This window comes from Orbicella franksi, chromosome 6, assembly GCF_964199315.1.
Source record: "Orbicella franksi chromosome 6, jaOrbFran1.1, whole genome shotgun sequence".
Taxonomy (NCBI): Eukaryota; Metazoa; Cnidaria; class Anthozoa; order Scleractinia; family Merulinidae; genus Orbicella; species Orbicella franksi.
The window spans coordinates 12,782,418-12,807,507 of NC_138150.1; the positions used below are offsets into that span (position 1 = coordinate 12,782,418).

At 38.1% G+C, this 25,090-nt stretch overlaps 1 protein-coding gene and 1 pseudogene across 1 annotated transcript in view; both read left to right on the top strand.

Moving 5' to 3' along the window:
* LOC145489694 (uncharacterized) overlaps positions 1–25,090 on the top strand; it is a 74,292-nt gene that overhangs the window by 36,723 nt on the left and 12,479 nt on the right. The window contains exon 3 of the mRNA XM_081468732.1: positions 11,827–11,925. Within this exon, the coding sequence (XP_081324858.1) occupies positions 11,827–11,915 (89 nt within the window). The 3' untranslated portion in view covers positions 11,916–11,925. The remainder of the gene's footprint in view (positions 1–11,826; positions 11,926–25,090) is intronic.
* LOC145489717 (uncharacterized) lies at positions 1,683–11,805 on the top strand (annotated as a pseudogene).

The window sequence follows — 25,090 nt, forward strand, 5'->3', positions numbered from 1 at the left end:
ATTTCATTGGCTCGCGGCTTTTCAAGTTGACACATTCCTTTATGAAGGCGTGATATGTTTTTAAATCCTTAGAAGGCGAAAACTCGCACTTGTTTTTCGAGAGAATCCCTTCTCTTTAAATGAATTAATAGGGTATGCAGATTTTACGGTTTTCCATGAAATTTGGTCAGAACATTCACTGATAGATATGGAACAAAAGCGTGTTGACGAATTCCTTTATTTTAAGTACTTTCCTCGTGGTGGCCTGTAACACAACAGGTTTCGTGAATTTTTCGATAGTCGAACTTGACAGACCTATAAAAAGATAACCAATAGAAATAAAAAAAAATGCTGACAGGTTTTTGGAGATTGAGGCTTTGTGATTAACACTGCACAGTTATTTTGCATGAACGATCACATTTGATACCTGATTAATTCGCTGCAATGTCAGTCGGTCATTTTGGAGTTGACGACCTCCTTCGCCTTTGGAAAGCAAAATCCAAAACAAAACAAAATTTTATCGAATTCTACATTTTATAACCTTTCTGTTGATATACAGTTTGTGGGGGTTTCCTTGAAAACAGCACGCGTACGATTTTTCTCTGGAGGACTCACGCAAAGGTTTGAAGTAACCTTAAGTACTTACCAAAATAATCGCCCAACGAGGGAAAAGAAATTGATTTTAACACCTGTTATACTGGAAGTGTAACAGGTATAATTTTTAAAAATACGAAAAAAATTTGTTTAGCGTTTTGTTCACTCACTGAGTTGAAAAATAAACAATGTTGTGTTCAATTACAGCAATAATTTGAAACATTAACTAAAAGAAATTGATTTTAACACCTGTTATACAAGAAGTATCCCAAATAAATATTACAAAATTCAATCGACTCTTGTTTACTAACTCAATTCAGTTGTTGGCACTTACCGATAGGTACAACTAGTTTATAGTGCTGCATAATGCATTATGCAGAGGCAGCGTGGCCGAGTAGTTTAGGGTGCTGGTGTTGTTCAAGGCCTCCACCCTGCCACTAACGGGATTTGTTTCTCAATAGTCCCAAGTTGAGATCCTCGGTGACGCTTTTTAAATAGCCAACTGGTCTGCTTCCTGCCAGTTGAGATTTTTAACTATGTTACGTTTATTTGATATATTTGTTTCCTTTGTTTCAGTGGCATGCCTGTAAACTAGCTAAGCTTAGTGCCTGTATAGCTAAGTGCATGACCACTATAAATAAGGCTTACTTACATAATATCGTCTAATGGAAAATGCAAAAGACAGCTTCATAAATATATTTTGGATAATATATCATAGACAAGTTTGCTTGAGTAACCGATTTGTTTCCGGCAATCTTTATTCTCTTGTTAACAAGCGGCAATCAATTTCAAGTATAAGCAACAGAAACAGTGCAGTTTATTTAAAGTACCGGTTGCCATGGCATCAAAATATTTCATTTCTTCACATTTCTGGCAACTCACTATGCGGTTTGGTCTATGTATATGGCAAGATTCTTCTTAAGTTTTACGTCCTTCATGAAAAACATCGCACTAATGGTGATGACGTCACTCAAAATGTGAATGGAACTGGGGTCATGTGACAAATCTGCGATGGCCCTATAGCTGGAAATGTTTGTCAGGATGTGTTCTAACTTTGTGCCAAATTTCACGCTTTTATCATGAAAGGCACAATTTGGCCACATTTTGCACTTATCTGCTAAATTTTATACTCCACCGTGTTTTTTAGCGTTACATATTTTGTAATGACTCTGTACACCAACACCGTGCACATGGCCTTCTGACTTAACCATGTATTTTTGGTATATTAGAATGAATATGGCAAAAAATATTTATAAAGTTGAATTCTCCATTATCTAATCAAAGTGCCTGCATGTTTGTTTAATTCTCGTTTGCTGGGTTAGAATGTAAGAATCCAAAACTAGTTAGTCGACTCACCAAAATTTTAACAGGTCATGTAACACTCTTGTTCACAAACCATACACTTTTGTCATGGTTTCCAGTGTTTATGTCATTTGGAACGCTTCAAACTTTGTTTGCGAAACCATCATTTAGTGCCATTGTTTGCAATTTAATGGTTTGGTTTGTTTTTGTCACGTGAATGGTTGTTTAAATGGTTTGAATCACATGTTTGTGTTGTTTGAATCGTTTGCTTATATGGCTTGAATTGTTTGTGTATAATCATTTGATTTTTATGGTTTGGATTGTTTGTGATCGTTTCCATCATTTGGTTTCTATTATTTGAATAGTTAAGAGCCAATTCCTCTGAATATCGAGGATAACATGAAAGTCATGAAATTTCGGATTTCTTCATATTTTTCCCAAATAACCTCTATAGTGAGTTGTTTTCAAAAATAACATTCAAAGTTCCTGAAGCACTTTAGTTTTTTCGAAATTGAGGAAAGTTAAAAAATCACCAATTTAGCTGCCAGCTGCCGCCGAGAATGACCGAAAATTGTGCATTTCCTTTTCATACTTTCTTTTCACTCGTAAACATGGGGTACATTTTGGTAAATTTGTCATTCGTGAAAGCAACATGGAACTCCAGTGACCTTCATCAAGAACACAAATAAGCGAATGGAAACTGTTATCGTCAATAAAGATGCTTGAAATTTATTTTTCACAAGGTTATATGTGACCTCACACAGGATAAGGTACATTAGTCCCTATCCCTTAAATGGGCTAAAATAAACGGATGGTAAACGGATAATAATGGGATAGTAAACGCCTTTAAAAGTGTTAAAACATTTCCTAGAAACATTTTAAAGGTTACTGAATCTCAGCAAATGGCTTGGCAAAGCATTCGAACAGTTAGCTAAAATTTTCGAACGGATGACTGGAAGTGTTAAAACGGTCAGCAAAAGTTTTCGAATGAATAACTTCAAGCTTTAAAGTGGCTAGCAGAAATTTTGGAATGGATGACTTTAAACGGTTTGCTCATATGTTCAAATGGATGACCTCAAGCATTTGAACGGTTAGCCAAACCTTGCAAAGGCTTAACTTTTCCATCGAAGGGTCACTGAGTTAGCACGCAGTTAGCAAAATAGTCAAAATGTATTGAACCATAAGCACTTGAATGCAATAGGAACGATTCTAATTAATCATCCTTAAACTGGATATAGGTAATATAATTCAAAGCAAGCAAATAACTACTTACAGTTGGAAATTGTCTGTATGTTGAATTGTCAAGAAAACAAAAACACAATTCTGTCCATGTTTGTTTAATCGCAGTCATCGTATGCAATGCCAATCCAGCAACATTTTCAACCAAATTCCGTCGATATAAATGAAGTAACCTCCAGTCACAAATTATCTTAAATAAACACTATTTACTATCAATAAAAATACTACACAAATGGTAGAGAGGGAGCTTGTTCAAGAGCAGAAACACATTCGTGCCACAATACCACGAATTGTTACGTGCAATTCACACATGACACAAGTAAAAACCTTTTCCTGGATGAGGTGGGGGAATTTTGCTCAGAGCATAAAATGTCAGTCCTCAAACGACACTGACATGAATTTCAAGCTAGAAATTTACTGTCCACTACCTCAGTACGATTCAACACAAAATAGAATGCAGGAGACTGATTACGGGAAAGGTATGTTTGTTATAATATAATTTTAACACTGAAAACAAAGCGGCACATCACATACAGTAGTTTTACGTGAATTCACGTGACTCGAACACAGCTGTTCTTGTTCTCATTCGACTGCCACTGTTTTTCACTTTGATGTTTTTGTTTTCAATAAAAGAAGGAAACAAAAATATGTACTAAGGCAAGTAATGCAAGGTAACTTTAAAAACTCAACTTGCAACCAAACATAAGACATAAGACAGTTGTAAATTGAGTGTTCGCAAACGAGACACCAACTTGATTTGTTTAAGTTACATGCATACCACGGCTTTCAACTGTATTTTTTGGCCATTTGTAAACTCCATTTGCATTCGCTTTAACTTTCGAGGCTCACTCAACGCACCTAAATGTTTCCCTGCGTTATTAAACGTAGCCTGATTAGTTAAAATTAATCAAGCGAACCAATCAGCTTTGAAGCCCAAAAATGGCATAAGCAGGGTGAATCCAATTGAGTATTTCGAAGGCTAGAAACAATTCAATTGAATTGTAAATTGAAATGAAAGATAGAAATGATTGAAAGGAAAGGTAGAAATGATTGAAACCAAAGGTAGAAATGATTAAAACCAAAGGTAAAAACAACAAAACGATAGAAAGAAAAGGGTCAAAAGGAACGACAGAAACCATCGAAATGCTGAACACTCAACCAGAAATTTACGTAAATTTTGTAAAATGTAACACTAGAAAATGATTTCTAACTCTAAAAAATTCTACTGTTTGATAAGAAATTCGTTTTTCACTGGATTCTACTGCTTATGTGCACCTTGATTTTTGAGATTTTTGTGCCCTGTTTTTAGTGGAAGCAGAAATATTGCCAAAATTCTTAGTGCGTTTACTCCAGATTTTTATGAAACAGATTGTCCATTACAACCCGTTTATAAAGCTGTGTATGGTTTGTGGGAAGATTTGATTGCCTAACCTGACATAATCGAGTATAAAGTTGTGAAAGGACTGTTTCTGAACAAAGCTAGTGAACTAGGAGCAACTGTCTCAGAATCACACAAAAAAAAACCTCATGCAAAAGCTGCCAACCAAGTTTCCATAAATTTATTTTATCAATTACCAGTACATCAAGGTGTTAATGTATCCAAACTTATTAGCCATAAACAAAGTCGTCCTGGATTTTGGTAAAGGTAAAGAATCCAATCCCACCGACGCGTCGGCTGACACATCACCAATGCGTTGGTCGACACACCACCGACACATCACTGACACACTACCGACGCATCGGCTGACACTCTACCGACATGTTAGTCAGAATATTTTCCCTTTCTAACTATTATTTTGTTATTTCTTTCAGTTGGAAGCAAGAACAACTTCATAAGAAAGGACGAAAACGTGATAGCTAAATAGCCGCCATTTTTAAAATGAAACACTAGTACCGAGGTCTTCTCGATGTTTTGTCAAGGGTCAGTTACCTAAGGGAGTTCATTAGCAAGTTGGCCGACATATTGCTCTCACCGACATGTTTATTTTTCGTTCATTAAAAAAGATTCGAAAGTTTATACTCTTTATTGATCATTGACCTTTTAATATGTGGTGGCTCCTAAAGGAGCCATTTTTAATTGCAATTTTGCTGCAGTGGAAACTGTTCAGTGATGTCTTCCAGCAGCTGCTCAAATGCTTGGTCTTTCCCGAAGTTCCGGAACCAGGTGAACTCATCCAAGTAGCTGGGTATGTATTCATACAGGGTACTGCACATCCACTTTAACTTCTTCTTGACCAAAGCTCACACGCCTGCGATGGTATTGGTGTGTACACCACTGTCGGGGTCAACAAAGTTTTTGGAGTGATTCACTGATAGATGGATGTATCTTAGCTGGTTGAGGGGTATGTATGGAGTGAATTGATCTGAGTAGATGACAGTTCCAGCTCGGATATGTGTAGTGATGAGATGATGAACAAGTGTGTCTCTAGTTCGGTCAGGAACATGGAAGAGCAGCACTTTCTGCGATCCTTGCTCCCTGGACCTTCCGAGACTCTCCCTCTCCTATACTTTCTCTTGGCACCAAACTTCAACTCGTCTACTTCCATGGTCTTCCCTAAGCCTCCAAGCTTAATTCCAGCATTCAGGACTTTGTTGCAACAGATTGTTCTCAGCTCACTCAGCGCACGGATCACAGTAGGCTTTGAAAGGCTGGTAAGTCACGTGATTTTGCTTCCCGCAATCTGCATAGCCCAGAGGAACATCAGATGCAGCCAGGTACTTAACGGGATATTAGATCCCCGGAAGAAGGAGCCTGACCTTATTGGAAGCCACGTTCGACATCGCTTATTCATACAGCGCCACATGTATCCGTCATTTACCCGTGTTGTCTCTGTTAGTTTCATATTAGAACCACATCGAGAACACTGCTGACAGCTCGCTAAAAGCTTCTTACTCACAAAGAAATTAAAAACATTCTGGAAACTTCCCAGTGTAACAAAAAGATCACGGAACTCCATGTTTCATGAAGTAGTGATCAAATGCTAGATCGTAATGAAATTAGGATCAAGTGTAGATTTAGTTAGGATCAAACTTTATTTAATTAAACCAATCACCGTTGCGGAAAAACAGCGAATCACGATGCTTCTTATTAAACCAATGATATGAAAGGAACATGTTATTTAATGTGACAACTCAATTAACTTAACACGATTAGCATCTATTTGCAACTAAACTCTCAACATGTAACTAAGTGTACTGTCTGCGGACAATCTGGTCATACAAGAATCCACTGTTTAGTGATGTGCGGTTCTTGTAGTGGCGACAGTCGCAAATGTGACTGTGAGCAGCCACCAGCAAAACAACAGAAGACCAAGAGGGGAAGGAGGGCAACAGAAAAGGAGCAGCCGCAGGTAGCCGCAGCCCCAGGGTCTCCAGAAGTTGAGCCTAACTACAAATCCATTTGTCGGCAGCTGCAGCAGAAAAATCAGCAACTTGGCAAAGCCTACCAAGATCTGAAGGCCCAGTTCAACGAGCTCGAAGACAATTGCCAAGAGAGGGAGGAGCAGGTAGCTCAGGCTCAACAGGATGCCGATGAGATGGCAGACTTGGTCCGGCAAAATGAACAGCATATCACTGCCTACAAAGAGCAGTTGAAAGAAAGAGATGACCACATTAAGGCCCTGGAGCAACAGCTACGAACCTTTTAGAACTCTTCAGAACCATCAGCTGGAACTAACCATGAAGCTGCTGCGAAGGTCGACCGGAACAATCTTGTGGAAATCCATCGACGATGTGCGGCGGTGCTCTCGACCCTGAATGAAAAGAAATGTAGCCTGAACAACGCTTACAGACTCGCAGGCGCAGCACGCAACACGATCAGAGACTTCCTCGGCATAGCAGAGCTGCGAATTGTAAACAAAGTGACCTACCAAAGCACCTTGGAGAGGCTGGGAGACGCAAAACTTTCAGGGAAAAGGATCAAGCAGGAGTATCGAAGGCAGCTGGGTGATCTGTTGCCATTGGTGAAACAACTTCGCGTTGCGAAGAAGCTGTTACCACTGGCATTGGAGGATGCCTTCTATTCCTAGAGGGCTCTGTCAACAACAATAAAAAAATGGCTCCTTTAGGAGCCACTAAGTTTGAAAAGTCAATGACCAACTCAATAAAGTTTAGCTAAATAAATAAAGATAAAGTCTTGGCCGACAGTCGGCTGACTTGTTTGCCGAAGTGAGAACTAGATTCTAATAACACTTGTCATAATGGGAACTGGGGTCTAAGAGCACAAAAACAAGATGGCGATCAAAAGTAAATTTCTTATTTTCATATCGTAGTGAAAGTTTTCCATCGAAGGTATTTCAGTTCAGTTTGGAAAAGGTACGTTTAGCCTTGCAATAGTTCAATAAGGTCCAAATGAGTCACCGACACGCCACCGACGCACCACCAATGCGCCACCGACGCAGCTTGTATGTTATAAGGTTAAAAAGTGACCGACATGTCGGTAGGAACAGATTCTTTACCTTTACCTGGATTTCTTTGAGCTCAAAAGTGCGCGAGCTGATGCTGAATCTCATCTATGCATGGCGCACTGGTAGCTGGGAGTTGTATTTATCATGCATCAAAGAGATGATACCATGGGCATTTGCATATGATCACCAAAACTATGCGTGCTACCTCATCCCATCCCAGACAACATGCGTCATTTGCCAGTCAGAATGCCGGAGGTGTACACACCCTTCAACAGAGGTCATTTTTCCATTGAGATGGGGGGCCGTAATCCTTTCAGACGAAACAAAGCTGACAAAACCATTGAGAACACCATTAGTCACAACTGCAAAGCAGGAGGAGGTTACATTGAGTTTAGTGCTAATTTTGCCGGGACTCAGAGATGGGTGCTCAATGACACAACGCGTGGTGTGTACAGGAAGCTTCTTCGTGAGCATCTGTCTTTTTGATTTAGGTTGAGTCATGTGGTGTTCAACTAAAAAGCAATAGGTTACAATAATTCTAAGAAAAGGTGACAAACAGAATCAAAAAGATAAAGACAAACAACTTACAGATATTTCCTCCTATTGATGTGAACTGGTAGATTGAAGTAATTAATGAACTAAACTGAAACTCAATGCAATTGACACAATTGCTGATATAATAGGCACTGTACAAAAGTCTTATGCAACAAATCACATGATGATCAACAAGTTAAATTTAAAATCAAGAGTAACACACATAGGGGAAATGTCACACACATTTGAATCCTACGTAATGGCCCCTAAATGCGAACTGAAAGCATTTAACTTAGTTGAGGGATACAAACGAAAAACTTGAGTAATATACTGTCACTAAATCCATTTGAAATGGTTCATCACAATCAAGTCAATAAAAAAGCAACTGTTCTCTGATATTACAAGCAAACTTCTTGGTTGAGGACATAGACTGTGAGTAGTCTCTCTTTTGCACAAAAATCCATGGGGAAGATTGCAAAGAAGAATGAACACAAACAAGCAGTGGGTTGTGAGTGTGCAAGCCTCTTTTAAGTGTTTAGTTAGTTGGGATGCAGCGTGAAAAATGGCGAGAAAAAACTTTTCCCCTATTTTTTGCTCACCATTTTTCACGCTGTGCCCCAACTAAGTGAACGCCTGGAAGAGGCTATGAGTGTGATCTTTCCAATGATACCCAGATCAGAGTGATCAGCTCAATGGAGCCTGAATTATGCATGAAAATGCTCATTGACAAAAAGTTGAGTGAAAAACTCAGAGCAAAATTTCTTGTGACCACATGTGGCTACTCCAGGGTAAAAATTGCCCGTCTCGATGATGCTTTCTCGGACTTTTTTGAACTGGAAGCAAGCCCAGTAGAAGGTCAATCACTGCAGCAAAAAGAAAAGAAAAGGAGAAAAAGGAAAGACAAAAAAAAAAAACCGAAAAGCCTAAAGACGTAGGTCTGCGCATGCCCGAGCAAACATGTCATAAAACACGATGCTAGTGGAAAGAAAAGCATGCTGTCATGTTGCAAATGCCTTTTTGAGTAGATTGGAGCTACATGTAATTTGGTCCATATCCAGCCTGAAAATCTCCAAAACGTCCAAAAAGTACGTTTTTGGCAGAATGATTTGGGAATCAGTGGGTTAAGCACACTAAAACAATCATTTAGCATTCATCTTAAGGTTGTGCTTTTGTCATCTCAATAAAAGTCAACTGATAATTGATGCTTGAATATTGGAATCAGGCCATTGTTTGGATATATCTTTCTATTTTAATCACTTGAGGTTTTACAATGCTTTGAATTCACCCTGATATTCCCTGTCAATGTATTCATCCAAGTTTACAGTCGGAGATTTCCTGACCACTGGTGAAGCTTCTCTAAGTCCACTGCAATATGTGGGATGACTAACACCAGAAAATAAGCACAACATTCCTGAGTTGAGGCTAAATAATATTAGCAGTCTTGAAGTGTTCAATGAATTTGAAGCCAATGTTTCTGAAAATCAAACAGAGTGATTTCTCTGGGATTAGTCATTTAATTCATTTCCTCACCAAGGGAGTAAAGGCATCCGGCATAAACTTCGAATGCAGGGATCCATATTCGCATTCGTCCAGTCCTCAGTGGCTACTAAAATATCATGGACGACTAAAACAATGCAAAAAGTCACCCGCTGGACGAGTTTAGTCGGAGTCTACCGTTTCTTAAGTTTTCTTGTGAATTCCCTACATTCTGACTGCTTGTCATCCATGTGGAACTTTAAGAAAACAGAAAGATTTGAAGCTTTCCGTCGCAATAAAATCATCATTTTGGTCCGCCATCTTGGATGAAGTGGCTTTTGCCATGAATGAAATCATTGCAGGGTCAATTTTCGTTTTGTCAACGGCTGATGCTCTGTACTGTCCTTGAAAACATGTGGCATGATCTCATCAACTATTTTGATCAGGACATGGGTTTAGTAATGTTAAAACCTTGGAAAAACAAGCCAAATATGAGCAAGAAAAGCAAAAACATTTCATTCAGCCTTCATGCCACTCACAGAGGCCTTGGTTTTCATTTGTACCTTTTCGGTGTCTGCCGACAGCCTAAGTTACACACATGATGCACTGGGAGACTGATCACGTGAAAATAATAAGAGAGTATACTTTCCATTTACATGCCATTCTGTTGCCATTCTTCCCAATTGAATGGTTCAAGTAAAATTTTGCCTGGGCAAGTATGTCATTTGGCATACGTACCCAGCTGATAACTTGGAGAAAAAACCAATATAGATCCCTGAGGATGTAAAGAAAAATATTGTTCTTTGCAAGTATTCCTTGCATTTACATGTAAAATATAACAAGGAATCACATTTTTAGTGCAGAATGCACTATTGGGATGGTTTTGGGGACTGCCTGTGCTAAGGCACTAACATGTTAAGCGCTAAACTAATTTGCTCTAAATGCATGCGCAGATTAGTTAGCGTTTGTGTCTTCTATACAGTAGGTGGAGGATACATTGCATACGGGATAACACACAAATAGTGAGTAGTTTTCCTTATGGTAGAACCCAACATGTAAGAGGCATGCATTGTAGCATCGTAAGTGTTATATACTATGTTTCCACGCTGTTTTTTATGCCATGTCATGTCAGGTACTAGGTAGCACCACTTGTCTCTTTTTAGTGGAAAAGTTAAACATATCTTTTCGAATTACCCACAGGTCGGTTCAACAAGTATTGTCCGTTTTCAAACTACAAAAGTATGTTTGTCAGGGTTTAAGTAAAGAAAGGAAATGTGAAGTATCTCATTAGCGGCTTATTTATTTCTTGCCTTAACTGCGTCTGTAAGAGAGACCAAAAAGTTCCCGAGTTAGTGGTTGTAAATTTGTAACAAAAGAAACCAGGAAAGTGCTCAAATATTGCTGCAGACTAAGTGGCACCTAATGAAAGCGCAAATTAATTGAATCAGTCTTTGAGGAGACTCGTTCATCGATGCAGGATAATATCGGCCAAGTAGCACTGTTTACCTTCAATACTTCTCATTGAAACGCTTCCCTGTGGTATCAATCGATGTTGTGTATTAATTTTGAATTGTTTTATTGTTAACAATAAAGGTGGCAACAGAAAAAGAAAGTGGTATTCCATGACTATCTGATAATTAAATTAGTTCTCAGTCTCAGTCAGTTCTTAGATTATTATCAAAGAACTGCTTTCAATTGAGGTTTGGGCCATACATTGTATAAGCTGCCATGCTGGGATTATGTCATACGTGGAAGTAATGTTTAAAAGAGTAGAACCAGCTCAAGTTCAATGAAAATGGCCTTCAGTGAAATTGGCTGGATATAACTTTTCTTGGCACATGGCACACTGAAAAAATTTGTTTGGATGTAAAATCCAGGGCACTGTAGAGTATGGCCATCATAGAGAGGTGACCATTAGAGTTGTTGCATTTACTGTAACTATGACAATAAAATTTGTTAAGTGGGTTTACTTCACCCAGGGAAAACCCGTACAACATTGCTTTAGCTTTACTCTTACATTAAGCTTTCAGCAATTTGAACTATATGTACAGTGTATTACAATTCATTTGATAGCAGTATTACTCTAATTTTTACAAAATGAGAGATTAAAGCTTTTATGCTAAGATTTTGTCGTAACTGTTTTGTCTGCCATCCACTGATGTCTAAGATAGGTTTTGCAGTGTTAAGAGCGTCTTCCTCTACTGTTATGTCATTCCTTGTTGCATTTGATAACATACCACCATCATTAGCATTGATGTCTGTCATGAACTGACCATGTGTTACTATTTACTTGCAGCAATAGAGATTTCTGATGAAGAGGCTGAAAAGGTCTTCTCAGTAGGAGATGCTGTGCAGTTCATATCCAAGGCATTGGATGTACATTAGCAGTAACAAGGTAATTGGGGCAAACCAGAGTCAGCTTTGAGGGTTTATGAGGCAGTCTCTCTGAAAGAGGTCCGGTCAACCTGACTTGAAAAATAGATTTCGCTCATTTCCTGTGTGCTGCAAGACATTCATGTACTTATACTAAAACCACAATCCGTTCGATCGAATCTTTTAAATTTTTCGTGTCTTGGGGAATTTTCGGTTCACCCTAGTGAGGGCATGTGACAGCCATTGTCAGCACCTAGATTTAACACAACTTTGGAAGTAAATTAAACAAGAATGAAAAGTCCCTGGACAAACACTGCTGTTACTTATAACATGTCTTCATAATGTGCCAAACTGATTTTTATAAGCACTGAGTTCAAACCAAGCCTACAGCCAGACTTAAATGACACCCATATCTTACAGCTCGATGAGACAAGCAATAAACAGCACGCAATGCACGCAGAAGCGATGACGTTTAAAAATTGTTCCTAGAAGATTGGAACATGAGTAGACAAACTGATTCTTAAACTTTGGGTTAGAAATTTTAGGGGTTTACATTTAGGGTAGTCCATTGGTGGTTCATTCAAGTAGTTCATGTACCAGGTCCATCTTGTTAGTCCATGTGCTAGGGGTCAGCAAAATGTACCAACCCAAATATAAAGTACTCCACTGAAAAGTTCCTCTCTCTGAAATAAACGCCTTATTATCTTTAAAGATACTTGACAAAGCTAATTACCTCACCGGAAATTAATTTGTTGTTTTAACCATATACTTGTCCAAGAGAAAATCATTTTCTCTTGACTTGTGATATCGCGTGTGTGACCCGCTTGTCTATCTAAAATTGTATGTATGGAATATATGTTATTATGACTTTGCCTGTGAGCGCAAATTTATCCGACACTGTATAGAACCAAAATCCACCCCAAATCTTCGTTTAAAAGCTGAAATTAAAAGCACTCCACTGATCCTACAAACAGCAAAGAAAGCCACAAAGGAAACCTACAAAGGAATGTTACTCTCTCTGAAATCAACACATTATCATTCAAAATATTTGGCAACACTAATTACCTCAGCAGAAATTAATTTGTTGTTTTAACTGTATACTTGTCATATCGATTAAAAGCAGTCTGCTGATCCTACAAACAGCAAAGGAAAGCCGCAAAGCCTTCACCTATCGCCTGTGCGACTTACTTGTCTATCTAAACTTGTATGTAGGGAGGATATGTTCTTATTATGAGTTTGTCTGTGAACGCAAATTTATCCGATACTGTTTAAACCAAAATCCACCCCTAAATCTTCTTTTAACAGCTACAATTAAAAGTACTCAGTTCCACTGAACCTACAAACAGCAAAGGAAAGCAGCAAAGCCACTCCCAGAGTGCATTTCACTTCCACAGGGGGATATAAATTATGTGCGACATAAGTGCATGGACATAAGCGTGACAAACTATGCAAAATCACTATCCAAAGGAATGCATGCATGTCAGCATAAAGCGATGACGTCATACAATACGTCATTGCTTAAAAATGGACCAAATTCAAACTGTAATTTTGAAAAAGCGGGGCATGCTATTCCCGTCAAACCAACACAGCCTAAAAGAAGAGAGACTAGAAAATGTCACTACGGCAAGAAACCTTGTGGTATCTCCATGGTGAAATATTCATGGCCTTCTGAACTTGCTGAATTTCGATGGTCTCCATGTTTTTACTCCATTTTGAAAGATTCCTTGTCATGAAGCATTGCCATATCTCGTCTCACAGAGATATCTAAAATGATCAGAAACAAACGGCAAAATCATTGGGCATGCATTATATTTCAGATAAAGGGAAAAAGCTAGTTTTGGGTGCATGAGTTTAACCCTGCATCTGTTTTTACACAAGTAGCTGGATGAGTACTTGAAATTCGCTCGATAATTCCACATGGACTAGTCATCGCTGACACCCAGACTTCAGCTTGAATCAGCGTAAAAATCTGCTCAAGGTGGTAAGTGGCAGTCCACCTAAGAGCAGTCTGGTTGAACTTCGGGTCAGAAAAAAGTTTGCCTTTTATTCTGTGAAACCAAAGGACTTGGTGAGTATATAATAAGACCAGGTAGTTTTGTTAAATTTCTTGCTTTTCATTTTTGCCACACGCCAAAATGACTTCAGCCTTTTGAGGGGAGATTTAAGGCTGATTTAGAAGTTGAAATTTGCGAGTTTTTCGGGTCGCACCGCTTAAACACAAGTACATATTGTTCCATACTGACCATACCGCAGTGTTCAGGTACATTTGAACTCCTTTGCACCAATATTTTGTAAAAATTGGATAAAAATTACATAGAGCAGGGAAAATCAAAGACACCCTACCACGTCACTAGTCAGAAGGAACCGAAAATTGATTAAATGCAAGAATTAAAACCTAAAAAGCAGTACGTAAACTAAGGTCAAAATGGCATTTGCAGCAAAGATCTGATTTTCTGTAGTCAGATCAGATCAGATTTTCTGAAGTCAAACCTACGGGTATCATTCTATGTCAGATGCAAGAGACGTTTTTTTAGAGCTTATATGCGACAATGTTTGCAACAAAAGTGCAAAGGTCACAGCTTGTCTTGATGGTGGCCTATCACAAATAATCGATTAAGAATAGTGTTTTAGCAGTCAAAAAGTATTAGAAATTATGTTTAAGGAGTACGACCAGAAAAACTTGTAAATTTCGACTCCTGAATCCGCCTTAAAGTGCACCTAACCCCAAAAATGTTTTTTTCGCTAAAATGAATCCACTTGTTATTCGAAGCATTTGGGTGAAACAAATTTTTGAATTTGGTTGAATCCTCGATTTTCTACGCCCTTTCAAAGTCGCGCTTGAAGTGTCGCACCACTGCATTTTAGGGAGTCTGGGGCGGCAGTTGCTGATGACATCTACCCAGGAACCAAACACAGTGGTGCCTCAGTCAGCTCTCTGTATTTGCTCAAGAAAATCGCAAACGAAACTAATCGTTCCAATTTTTACTTTGGAACTAAAACGTCCAAGTTTTGTATCAGAATCATTTCTTTTTCGTCACTAGCATCAGAGTTAAGTTTCGATCCGGGAGACTCCGAAATAAACTTCGTTTGAGCATGTTCGACAACTGTGAACCCACTGCTTAGAGCTTTGAGTGCAATTTGCAATATTTCAAGCAAGATGGGGAAGACTTCTTTGCGGACGAGCTGCTTGTATATTAGGAATGGAAAGCTAGATACGAATAATAATAATAATAATAAAATATTTATATAGCGCCAATATCCTAAAAGTTCAAAAGCGCTTTACAGTTAGAAATATTAAAAACATTTAAGACAAATAAAGTAAAAATAAAAAAAAATGTCGCTAAAAAGTTATAAAAATGCTTTCTTAAAAAGGAACGTTTTTAGTTTATGTTTAAAAAGGGACACTGAGGAGCTGTTCTTGATGTCAGACGGAAGAGTGTTCCAAAGTGTAGGAGCTGCTACAGAGAAAGATCTTGCGCCATATGTTTTCAAATTGAAGTGCGGAATGGAAAGAAGTTCTTTAGAAGATGAACGTAGCTGACGAGACGGAGTGTAAGGAGTGAGAAGATCACGAACGAAGTGGAGAAGCAGGCAAACGAAAATCAGGAAAGAAAACTCAAGGACTACTTTGGATGGTAATTTCGTCACCTAAACACAAGATTCCCACGAATGTTTATAGCCAATTTACATTTACCCTTAGCGGGAATGCATTTTGTCAAGGTATGGTTGTTCTATTAAATCCTGTTTGTGTTTTACTTTCTGGAATGCGTCATGCTTATAAGAGCAATGTAAGTGTTGCAGTTTTCGAGACTTGATGACCTCTAAAACACTGGCTTCTATCAATTGAAAATTGTAGAATTGTTTGGACCTGTATTTTTAAAGCTGCGGGAAGCAAGGTGGAAGGAAACATTTCATACAATTACCGATTTTACATTGTCACACGTTTTAAGTCGTAACTCCAAATAACCAACGTAAATTTTTCTCAAAGTTTGCAGTGAAATTTGTTGGATAAGCGGAAAGGATGTGTTACCCAAGCAGTCCGCAGATAATGTTAAGCAGTCATATTTTCTACACTATTGCACAGAATGTTTATCGCACTGCTGATTTCCAAACCGAAAAACTCTATGGGTCTAACAATTTTGTTATCCTGTAATTCTAAAGGATTAATCTTTAATGTTTATCTAAATTGAAAGAGAAATAAGTATTGGTTGGTGGCATACAGGTGCGACCTATTTACGTATCAGTATATTGGTCGTAAGTCTGCGGAACAAATTCCAGTGAGAATTCTTCAATGGTTGTCACAGACTCAATTCGCTTGTTTCGGTTTGACAAAATCAACCATCATTTACATCTTTATTGTACCGATCATCGCCAGTAAATTGTACAGTATATCTTTCTTTAAATCTGAGTTATTGCTGCAACAGCCGATAGCACTTCTGGGAGGCATTTCTGTGCACTTTTCAAATGTGTATTGCACCATCCTGAAGGAATGAGAGCATGTGAGATATTCAACCTTCCTGGGTAGATGTCACAACATGCGCTGGACCCATTCTCCTCAATCTCAGTGGCAAAACAAAATGGTGGTGTTTTGGCACCATTTTCGAGATTTTGTCAGGGCACAGAACATCGAGGATTTAACCAAATCCAAAAATTTTTTAGCAGAAGTATTTCAAATAACAGGTAGATTCCTTTTAGCGACAAAAAAAAATTGGGGGCTAGGTGCACTTTAAATCTCCCCTCGGATGGCTGTAGTCATTTTGGTGCATGGCAAAAACGAAAAGCACAAATAGAAGAACCGTAGCGAGGACAAAACATATTTAAAATTTATAAAAAAACGTTCACTGGCTATATAAAGTTAAAACTTTCAGAGCTTTTGGCTGTCAGACTACAGCCTTCGATGGATAAAAAATGGAAAAGATAACACTACAAATATATGCAAAAATAGGTTGAACTCTTAAAAGAATATATTAAAATGGAAAAATATAAGTGTTAATAAACTAATTGTTCTTTTTTAAAAGAATAGAGTATTGATTGGGGAGTGGCACACCGCTTCGATAGATCATGCAGATAACAATTCTAGGTCGCTCCCCAATCAATACTCTATTCTTTTAAAAAAGAACAATTAGTTTATTAACACTTATATTTTTCCATTTTAATATATTCTTTTTATAGTTCAACCTATTTTTGTATGTATTTGTAGTTGTTATCTTTTCCATTTTTTATCCATCGAAGGCTGTAGTCTGACAGCCAAAAGCTCTGAAAGTTTTAACTTTATATAGCCAGTGAACGTTTTTTTATGAATTTTTGAAAAGCAAGAAATTTATCAAAACAACCCAGTTTTATTATATACTCAACAAGTCTTTTTGTTCCACAAAATAAAAATAGGTCCGCAATGGGAACAGGTGTCTAGTGCAGGGTGGATACTGGGAATTGATAGCTTACATGCAGATTTTGTTATGTCCTGAGAAATTTCTTGTGAATACAGGGCTCAAAATAATGGCCAGTCAACAGACAATATCTGGCCAAAATGGTGACTTGACCAGCCAAAAACTTCACTCACTGGTCATGTTGACCGGTCACATCATGTTGAGACGGTCACGTTGTTCATTCTTGAATAAACAATCAAATCCTCATCTGTAAATCTTAGATTTTTAATCTCTTTTTTATGACTTTTCACACGAAAACATATGAACAGCTAAAAATTGTTTGTGAGCTGTTTGTCACATATTCAAGATCATTAGGGATGCCATTCGCACAGCTGGGGTTATCTGTTCAGAAAATATTCAGCCGTTCGACCAACTGCTGCTATCCATTTGAAAAAAATTTTCATTTGTTACAATGACAGAGGTTTTTAATTCAGAATTCAAAACTATTCACTCTTTGGAACAGCAGAGGTTTTCCGTTTGCCAAAGGGAATCCGATCAGATTCAGCTTTTCATGACTCTTTAGATTTGCCTAACTCTCACACTTTTGTCACAGAGCACCTCTCTTTGTTGGGGTATACTTCAAAGGTAATGCTCTACAGATGTCAAGATGTTTGTCATTTTGTTGATATGGTCATTAGTTCTTTGTGAACAAAAACTCTCTCTAAACTACGACAGAGTTAAGATTTTTTTATAGCTTCTAACACTTTAGAACTTCATTTTAGTCACATCATTAAGAAACTTCCCAACACTTGTTGTGTAACTGTAGCTGTATTCATAGTAACACGATGATTTGTTGAGAATCAAGGAAACAGAAACGTTATTTTAACTTCTTCTTCGACTATATTTGTTTTCCCAGTTGTTTCTGAAGCCCAAAATTAGGATTTGCTGATGCATGTTTGGTTTCATTTACATTTTGATGGACATAAATACCTTGTAGAACATCAAAGACATCAAAACAACAGCTCATGGAATTCAATATATATATTGATCAAAAAAATTTGAAGTTTCATCAAATATGCATCCGTTCAATACTTTTTCCTTGGCAGGTGGCAGGAGTTCCACTTACAGCGTGTCACTTCATTGAGCTGCTGAGCCCTGCCAAGGCTATTTTTGGTTAAGTTTAAGTTTTTCTTTGCATAAAACTAATTTTTAAATGGTCTAGCAATGACTGGAATGAACAAATTATATTTGTGGGTTTAATTAGGCCAACATTAGTTAATTTTTTTTTAAAATACCTTGACCGGTCTGAGATGAGACATGACCAAGCTAAAATTACTTTGGCCTCAACATGACCTGTCACAGTCTGAAAATTATTTTGAGCCCTGAATTAATGTTTTTGTGGGCTCTAAACATATCTTTGTATTTTGCCACTTTGTAATTTCTATTATTTGGTTGAAAAGCTTTTAAAGTATTGTAGTGTTGTTTGCCCCATGTAGGTGTAAGAAATGGTTTTATCAGTATTGATAATTTTTTATGCAAAGTGGAGTATCAGGTGTTTCTTTTTGCCACTTTTATACTTCGTTGCTTTTTCATTTCATCGTTATTTTCCCTCGCGCTCACTGATTTTTCCTGGGTACCATAGCACGAATAAGTCCAAAAATGAACTAATATACAGGGCTGGAAATAACAGTCAGTCATCAGACATTGTCCAACCAAATTTTGAATATGTCCGGCCAATTTCACATTATGGTCAGACATGATGTGCGAACATTTCACCAACACCAAGTTATTGTCCACCCATAAATTTTGTTTAGATACATTGTTAAAGGGCTCAGTCCTTCCAGAACTACTTAGTGAAAGATCTTTCCTTCTATAACATTCGACATAAGAAAAGAAAACAATCTATCCTTTTGCTGTGCTGTGAGTGATTCCCTCACATTGCAAAACTTTCAAATGGCTGATCGTGTTTGAAAGCGCCCTATAATGCAGTGCAAACCCTTGAGCATGGAGTACGTCATGTATGCCCATCGATTGTGTCTCTTAAATTGCATGAATCCTTCACAGACATTACATTAGCTATGTACACAAAATTAGCGGCCAAAAAAGTCGTGGAAATTTTTTCTTTACAGATTTTATGCATTGAGTTCTTTTCTGAGTAAAATTCCTATTTGATTTTTATCACTTAGTCGTCAAATGGTAACTCAAGATTGTTTTTTAATTTTGGACCCTTGACTCTGACAGTTTGAGCCATATCCAGGAGGCTGTAATGGGCTTCTGCCATTTCATAAAGCAGAAGTGTTCATCTTTCCTGTACTTGCCAAATAAAATACTCTTCAGAAATCGCCCTAGTATGCATTACGTGCATTGCAATATGCTGTTAGCACTTCATGTTTGTAGCCTAGATTCAACTTTGGTCAGGAGCCCATCACTAGGAGCCTGCAACTCCCATACTAAGCCGACTGGTCTATTTTTAGGCTTCTTTTTCGACAAAAACGGTCCATTCTGGTCTATATGAGCGCAAATCAGTAAGGAGAAAAATGGCGGCCTCAGGTGGACATGTTAACCTAATCTTCCGGTGAAATTATAAAGTCCATGCTTGTGACTGGTCACTGAGGTTCCTGGGGGAGTCTGGATTCACAGTAAATTTAAACTAAAAATAGATCAGTCTGTGAAATCGCCGGGACAGGAATAAATAGGGTAGTTGCACACTCCTAGTGATAGGCTCCTGCTTTAAAGGGACACAGTCAGCTGGTGCATATGCACATTAGATACCATTTCATAGCTAATTTGCATATCACAGAGACGCAATCCATACTATTGTCAACCAAAAATCTTAAAAACAATATCATAGGATGAACAAAAGCACACTCAAAAAACAGGTTTTTCAGGAAACAATTGAAAATCAAGTAAAACCCTGCAAAGATTGAAGCAGATTTCTAGATATACTTTAATTTCAGGTTGAGGTGAAGTTTTTTCGAAGTGAGAAAATAAGTGTCCTGGTCAACACAGTCCTAAAGCTGACTGTGTCCCTTTAAGGGTAGCATTCAATAGAAAACTAGGTTTGCTTGGAGAACATATTACCAGGAGATAATTTGGAGAGATCAGTGCAGTCATCTAGTAGATAAATTCATCTAGTTTATCATAAGTGATAAATAAATCAAATTTAAATGCAGTTTTGAATGATTTGTATTGAAAACCTTTACAGTATGCTAATAAATTTTATCATGCTAATTAATTATGCTAATCAATTATGCAAATTAATGTCCGACCAAAATTAAGATTTCCTGTTAAAGAAGAATTATTTCCAACACTGGACATATATACAATGAGAAACAGGTATGTCAGGATATGCAATGTAGAGTATCAGGTGTTTTTTCTGCCACTTTGTTGCCTTCTTTATTTTGGCGTTATTTTTCCTCACTAATATTTCCTGGGTGCCACAACATGAATACCAGTATGTCCCAAAATGAACTAACATACATATGGGAACAGGTATGTCAGAAAAAAATGGTGAAGCACTAGCATTAGGAACATTTCTGACTGGTTCTACAGAGAGGAATACCAGCAGCAATGTTCACCTCACATTCACATTCTTATGTGGTTAGAAAATGCACAATGTATTTGGAGTTGATGATGATGCTATTGTTACAGAGTTTTTTGATAACATTATTTGTCATCAATTGCCAGTTAATGACCTGGAACTTCAAAAGGTGGTTAACAGGCAGATTCACTGGCATTCTCATACCTGTAGAAACAAATCAAAGAATGAATGTTCATTTAATTACCCAAAACCACCTATGGGGGCAACTGAAATATTTAATCCATTAGAGAATAATACATTTTGACACAACATAAAACCACACAAAGACACTTGGAAAACTATTTTAAAAAAATTAAATGATTTGAAAGAAGGTGAATGTATACCATTTGAGAAACTGCTTCTGAAGTTAAAAGTTACTGAAAGTAACTATAAATTGGCTGTAAAATCAGCATCTAGCTCTCCAACCATATTTTTAACATGACAACCAAATGAATTTAAGATCAATAATTATAATGTTACTTGTCTTAAAGCATGGAGAGCAAATACGGATATCCAGTTTGTCCTAGTTAGGGCTGAGATCGATCTAAAACTGGAAAACATCTTTTAAAGTATTTTAGTCCTCCACATTGACGGGTACTTCGAAAGCCATGGCATAGTAAAAAAGTATCTCTTAAGAAAAACATAATAAAGGGCAACAAAAGATAGAAAGCACTGGTTTACTCACCACAATACCTTCTGTGAAACAGCAAGAAAGCAGAATCTGTCTTTACCTCTAGATCTCTGCACAAAGACTGACTCAGAACCACTGTGTCTTGGAGGGATGGTAGTGTTTGTAATGACGCTAATCTCTGATTTAGTGACGCTATTAAATAATCTGCCTAAAGCAAAAATATTCACCCCGCTCAAACACTTCAACACAGAACCACACTGCTCAGAATTTCAAATGACGCTAATTTTTGTGGTGATGGACTAAACACTGACCCCAGTCCATGGACTACCCCAATGGACTTCTTAAATGGACTATTCTAAACTGGACTACCCCTAAAAATAATATTTCAAATGAGTTCTATTTAAAATTGTAAGCTTCTATACCTTGCTTTTTTTGTTCCGAAACCACTGCACACAAAATAGATAAGTAGATTCCCCTCATAGTGAGCTGTATTGTTTACAATGTTCCAGCCTCGGGGTAGCCTGACTTACAATTCATTATACAGGTGTCTACGATGAAATTATGTCTTTTATTGCTCTACAACAAATAAAGCTAGATCCGGTTCTTGTAATGTAGCCCCCCACCCTACTTTAGGGTTGCAATTATTGCAAGGACGAAAGGACCAAATTCCCCTCTCTCCTTTTGAATGCCTTATGTATGCCCCTTGGACCTGCCGCTGCAAATGGCTATTCCACTAAATTATTTAATGCCAGCAACCAGTGTTTTTTTTCAAATGCATTTTAAACATTGAGATTCAGGCTGTTTGCTTGCAAATTATTTTGGAACAATTAAGGGCCATATGTATTAATAGATGGAAAGGAACTGAATGTTCTGACTACCTTGTTAATTTGTCATTGTTTCTGGAAGGTTTACTATTCAGCCATTATTCTTGTTATCTCCTATCATGTCATGTTTTAGCTTGTGCATGTGTAATGGCTGACTGAATCAAATGGAATAAAACTGAAAATCACTGTGTGACATTTACATTTAACTAATGTGCTATTCATAAATCAAATATTAGAGTGGGTTCCTCACTCACATTTCAATGATTTTTCCAGTTATGTTTGTATGATCCTGATACTGATTGGCACCTCTGATTGATAACAGCCATTGATAATCAAATGATGAAATTTGGGTTGAGTTTATGCATTTCACACCATTTTGTGTTCAGCAGTTGTTTATTTTAAGTACAATTATTCAAAATGGTGGCTAGAGGCTGCACAGGATGAACATCAGTGGACGTTATGTATAATTGAAGTATACTAGCAGCTAAGAACATTAAATAGTACTAATTTGGAATATTATTTTTAGGGATAGTCCATTTTTGGGCAGTCAATTGGGTAGTCCATGGACTGGGGGTCCGTGTTTTGTCCATCGCCAATTTTCGTAGTAGGAAGATTTTGTGACGTCAATATTCGTTGCAAGAGGATTGGTCCAAATATTTGCCTTAACTGCTCGGGCACCTGCTGGAGCAGACTGACGGGCAACGGCGACATATCAATTTGATTGTGCATTTTCACTTGACATGTGGTTTTCCGGTTCGTGTAATCTGTCACGAGAGGAGAATTTGTTGAAACTATTGGAGCATGACGTCACATTTCACCGTATATGGACTAGTTAACTATTTTTTATCACTTTTACATTGCGCCTAGTGCATTCGCACTAGACACAAAAAGGCAAACTTTTTTCTGACCCAAAGTTCGACCGGACCGCTCTTAGGAGAACTGCCACTTAAGGTATTAGGGTCATTTTTTCACGACAAGAAAAGTGAACATCCACCGATCTGACCGATGAAGAACCAACCGCCATGTTTACCTTGAGAAGCAGACCGCTGACCACACTGAGTGTGGTCCTGTGTGCTCCTGTGTGTTTTGATGGGTTCTTGGGCTGTGACTTAGGCCCAGCAGAGTGGCACGTTGGTAGGCTTCAGTATATTCTGTTTTTTTAAATCAATTTTCCTATAGCTAAAACTCACCATCTTTCAAAAGCATAAGAGGAAGCTTGTTCTGAATTGAGGCGGGTACTGTTTTATTTTGTACTTTGCGCCTTTTTTCCTGAGTTGTCTTCCCTGTATGCATTCTATTTATGATTATTTGAGTAGTTCCAAAGAGTGTGTGCATTTATTAATGGGCTTCTCATTACTGGGGAAAAACGTACACCAGGAGCTCATGGTCGTGGGATCCTGCGAATTCAAGAAGTCGCTGCGCCCATTTCTGCTTTGTTGGCTTTGCGTTTTGTGGCACATTATGAAGACATGCTATAGATAACGTTTGTGCAGAGATTTATTGTTCTTGTTTAAATAATTTCCAAAGCTGTGTTAAATCTAAGTGTTGACAATGGCCATCCTGGGCCTTCACTCAGGTGACCCAAAAATTCCCTAAAACATGAAAAATTTAAAAGATGTGATCGAACACATTGTGGTTTTAGTATTACAACATGAATGTCTTGCAGTACACAAGAAGTAAGCGAAATCTGTTTTTCAAGCCAGATATACTGAGCTGCTTTTAGGAAGACTGCTACTTATTACTGAGACTGCTCTACACTGAGTGTAACTAATGTGTGAGCCTGCGAGCCTGCTAGCCAGAGCTGTGAGTCACGAGCCGCGAGCCTATTTTTGTGAGCCACTCCTTTTTTTCTGTTCTTTTCTATTTTTTTTTTAATTTACAAGGGAAACTCAAAATTTCATTTGTAGCTGAAACTATAAACTTGCCTGCAAAATCCGTTCAATTAAATTAAATTTAATCACAGACGGAAAAAATGAATTGCGCGAATTTTCACGCATAAAAGAAAATGGAAAACTTTTGTTTCTTTTTTACTGAGAGTAGTAATATGCGCCCATTCCGACAGTTTTTGACAGGTACCGGTACTCATCAAATGACGTCATCAATTAAAAATGCTGCCCCTTTTGCATTTGAATGGGTTTGTTTTGATTTGAAGTCCATAAAGCCACACAAAGAATGTTTTGTCGATTTTTGAAAGAAGTCAAAGAAGTTGTATTTCAAAAAATCCTAATTTTACACGTGGGACATGTGCCGGGTTCTGGAGACCACAGCGCCCACAGACCATTTGGTATTTTTTGGTCTGAGGCATTGTCTCGAGGACGTACTCTTTGGTATTCCTGACAATGTGGTGGGGTTTCACCACATCGGTTTGGCGTACTACTGACTCCCAGTGTTGTTGGATGTCCTCCAGCACGTTCTGTCAGACCACCTGGTAGTTGAGTTGTTTGATTCCCTCGCTGTTGAGGGAGATCTTGCGGACCTTGCATTCTTCTCTACCCCTGCTGGCCAGGTACCCGTAATTTTTAGGACCTCTGGACGCAAACTCCACAATGTGATCTCCGTCAGGCAACTCGTCCTTGAAATCGCCAAGGTAAACTCCGAGCGATTGGTCGGGTTGTCCGGGCAGACCCCGGAACATGACGCTGTCAGTGTCAAAGTACACCACGCGCCCCTGAAACAGGTCTAGCACTTTGTACAACCGAAGACGGGCCCAGCAGGTGGTGAAGCAGGCTACAAAGATGTTGAAATTCAAATTCACTGGGTTGTCTTCGACTTCCCGTTTGTAGTGG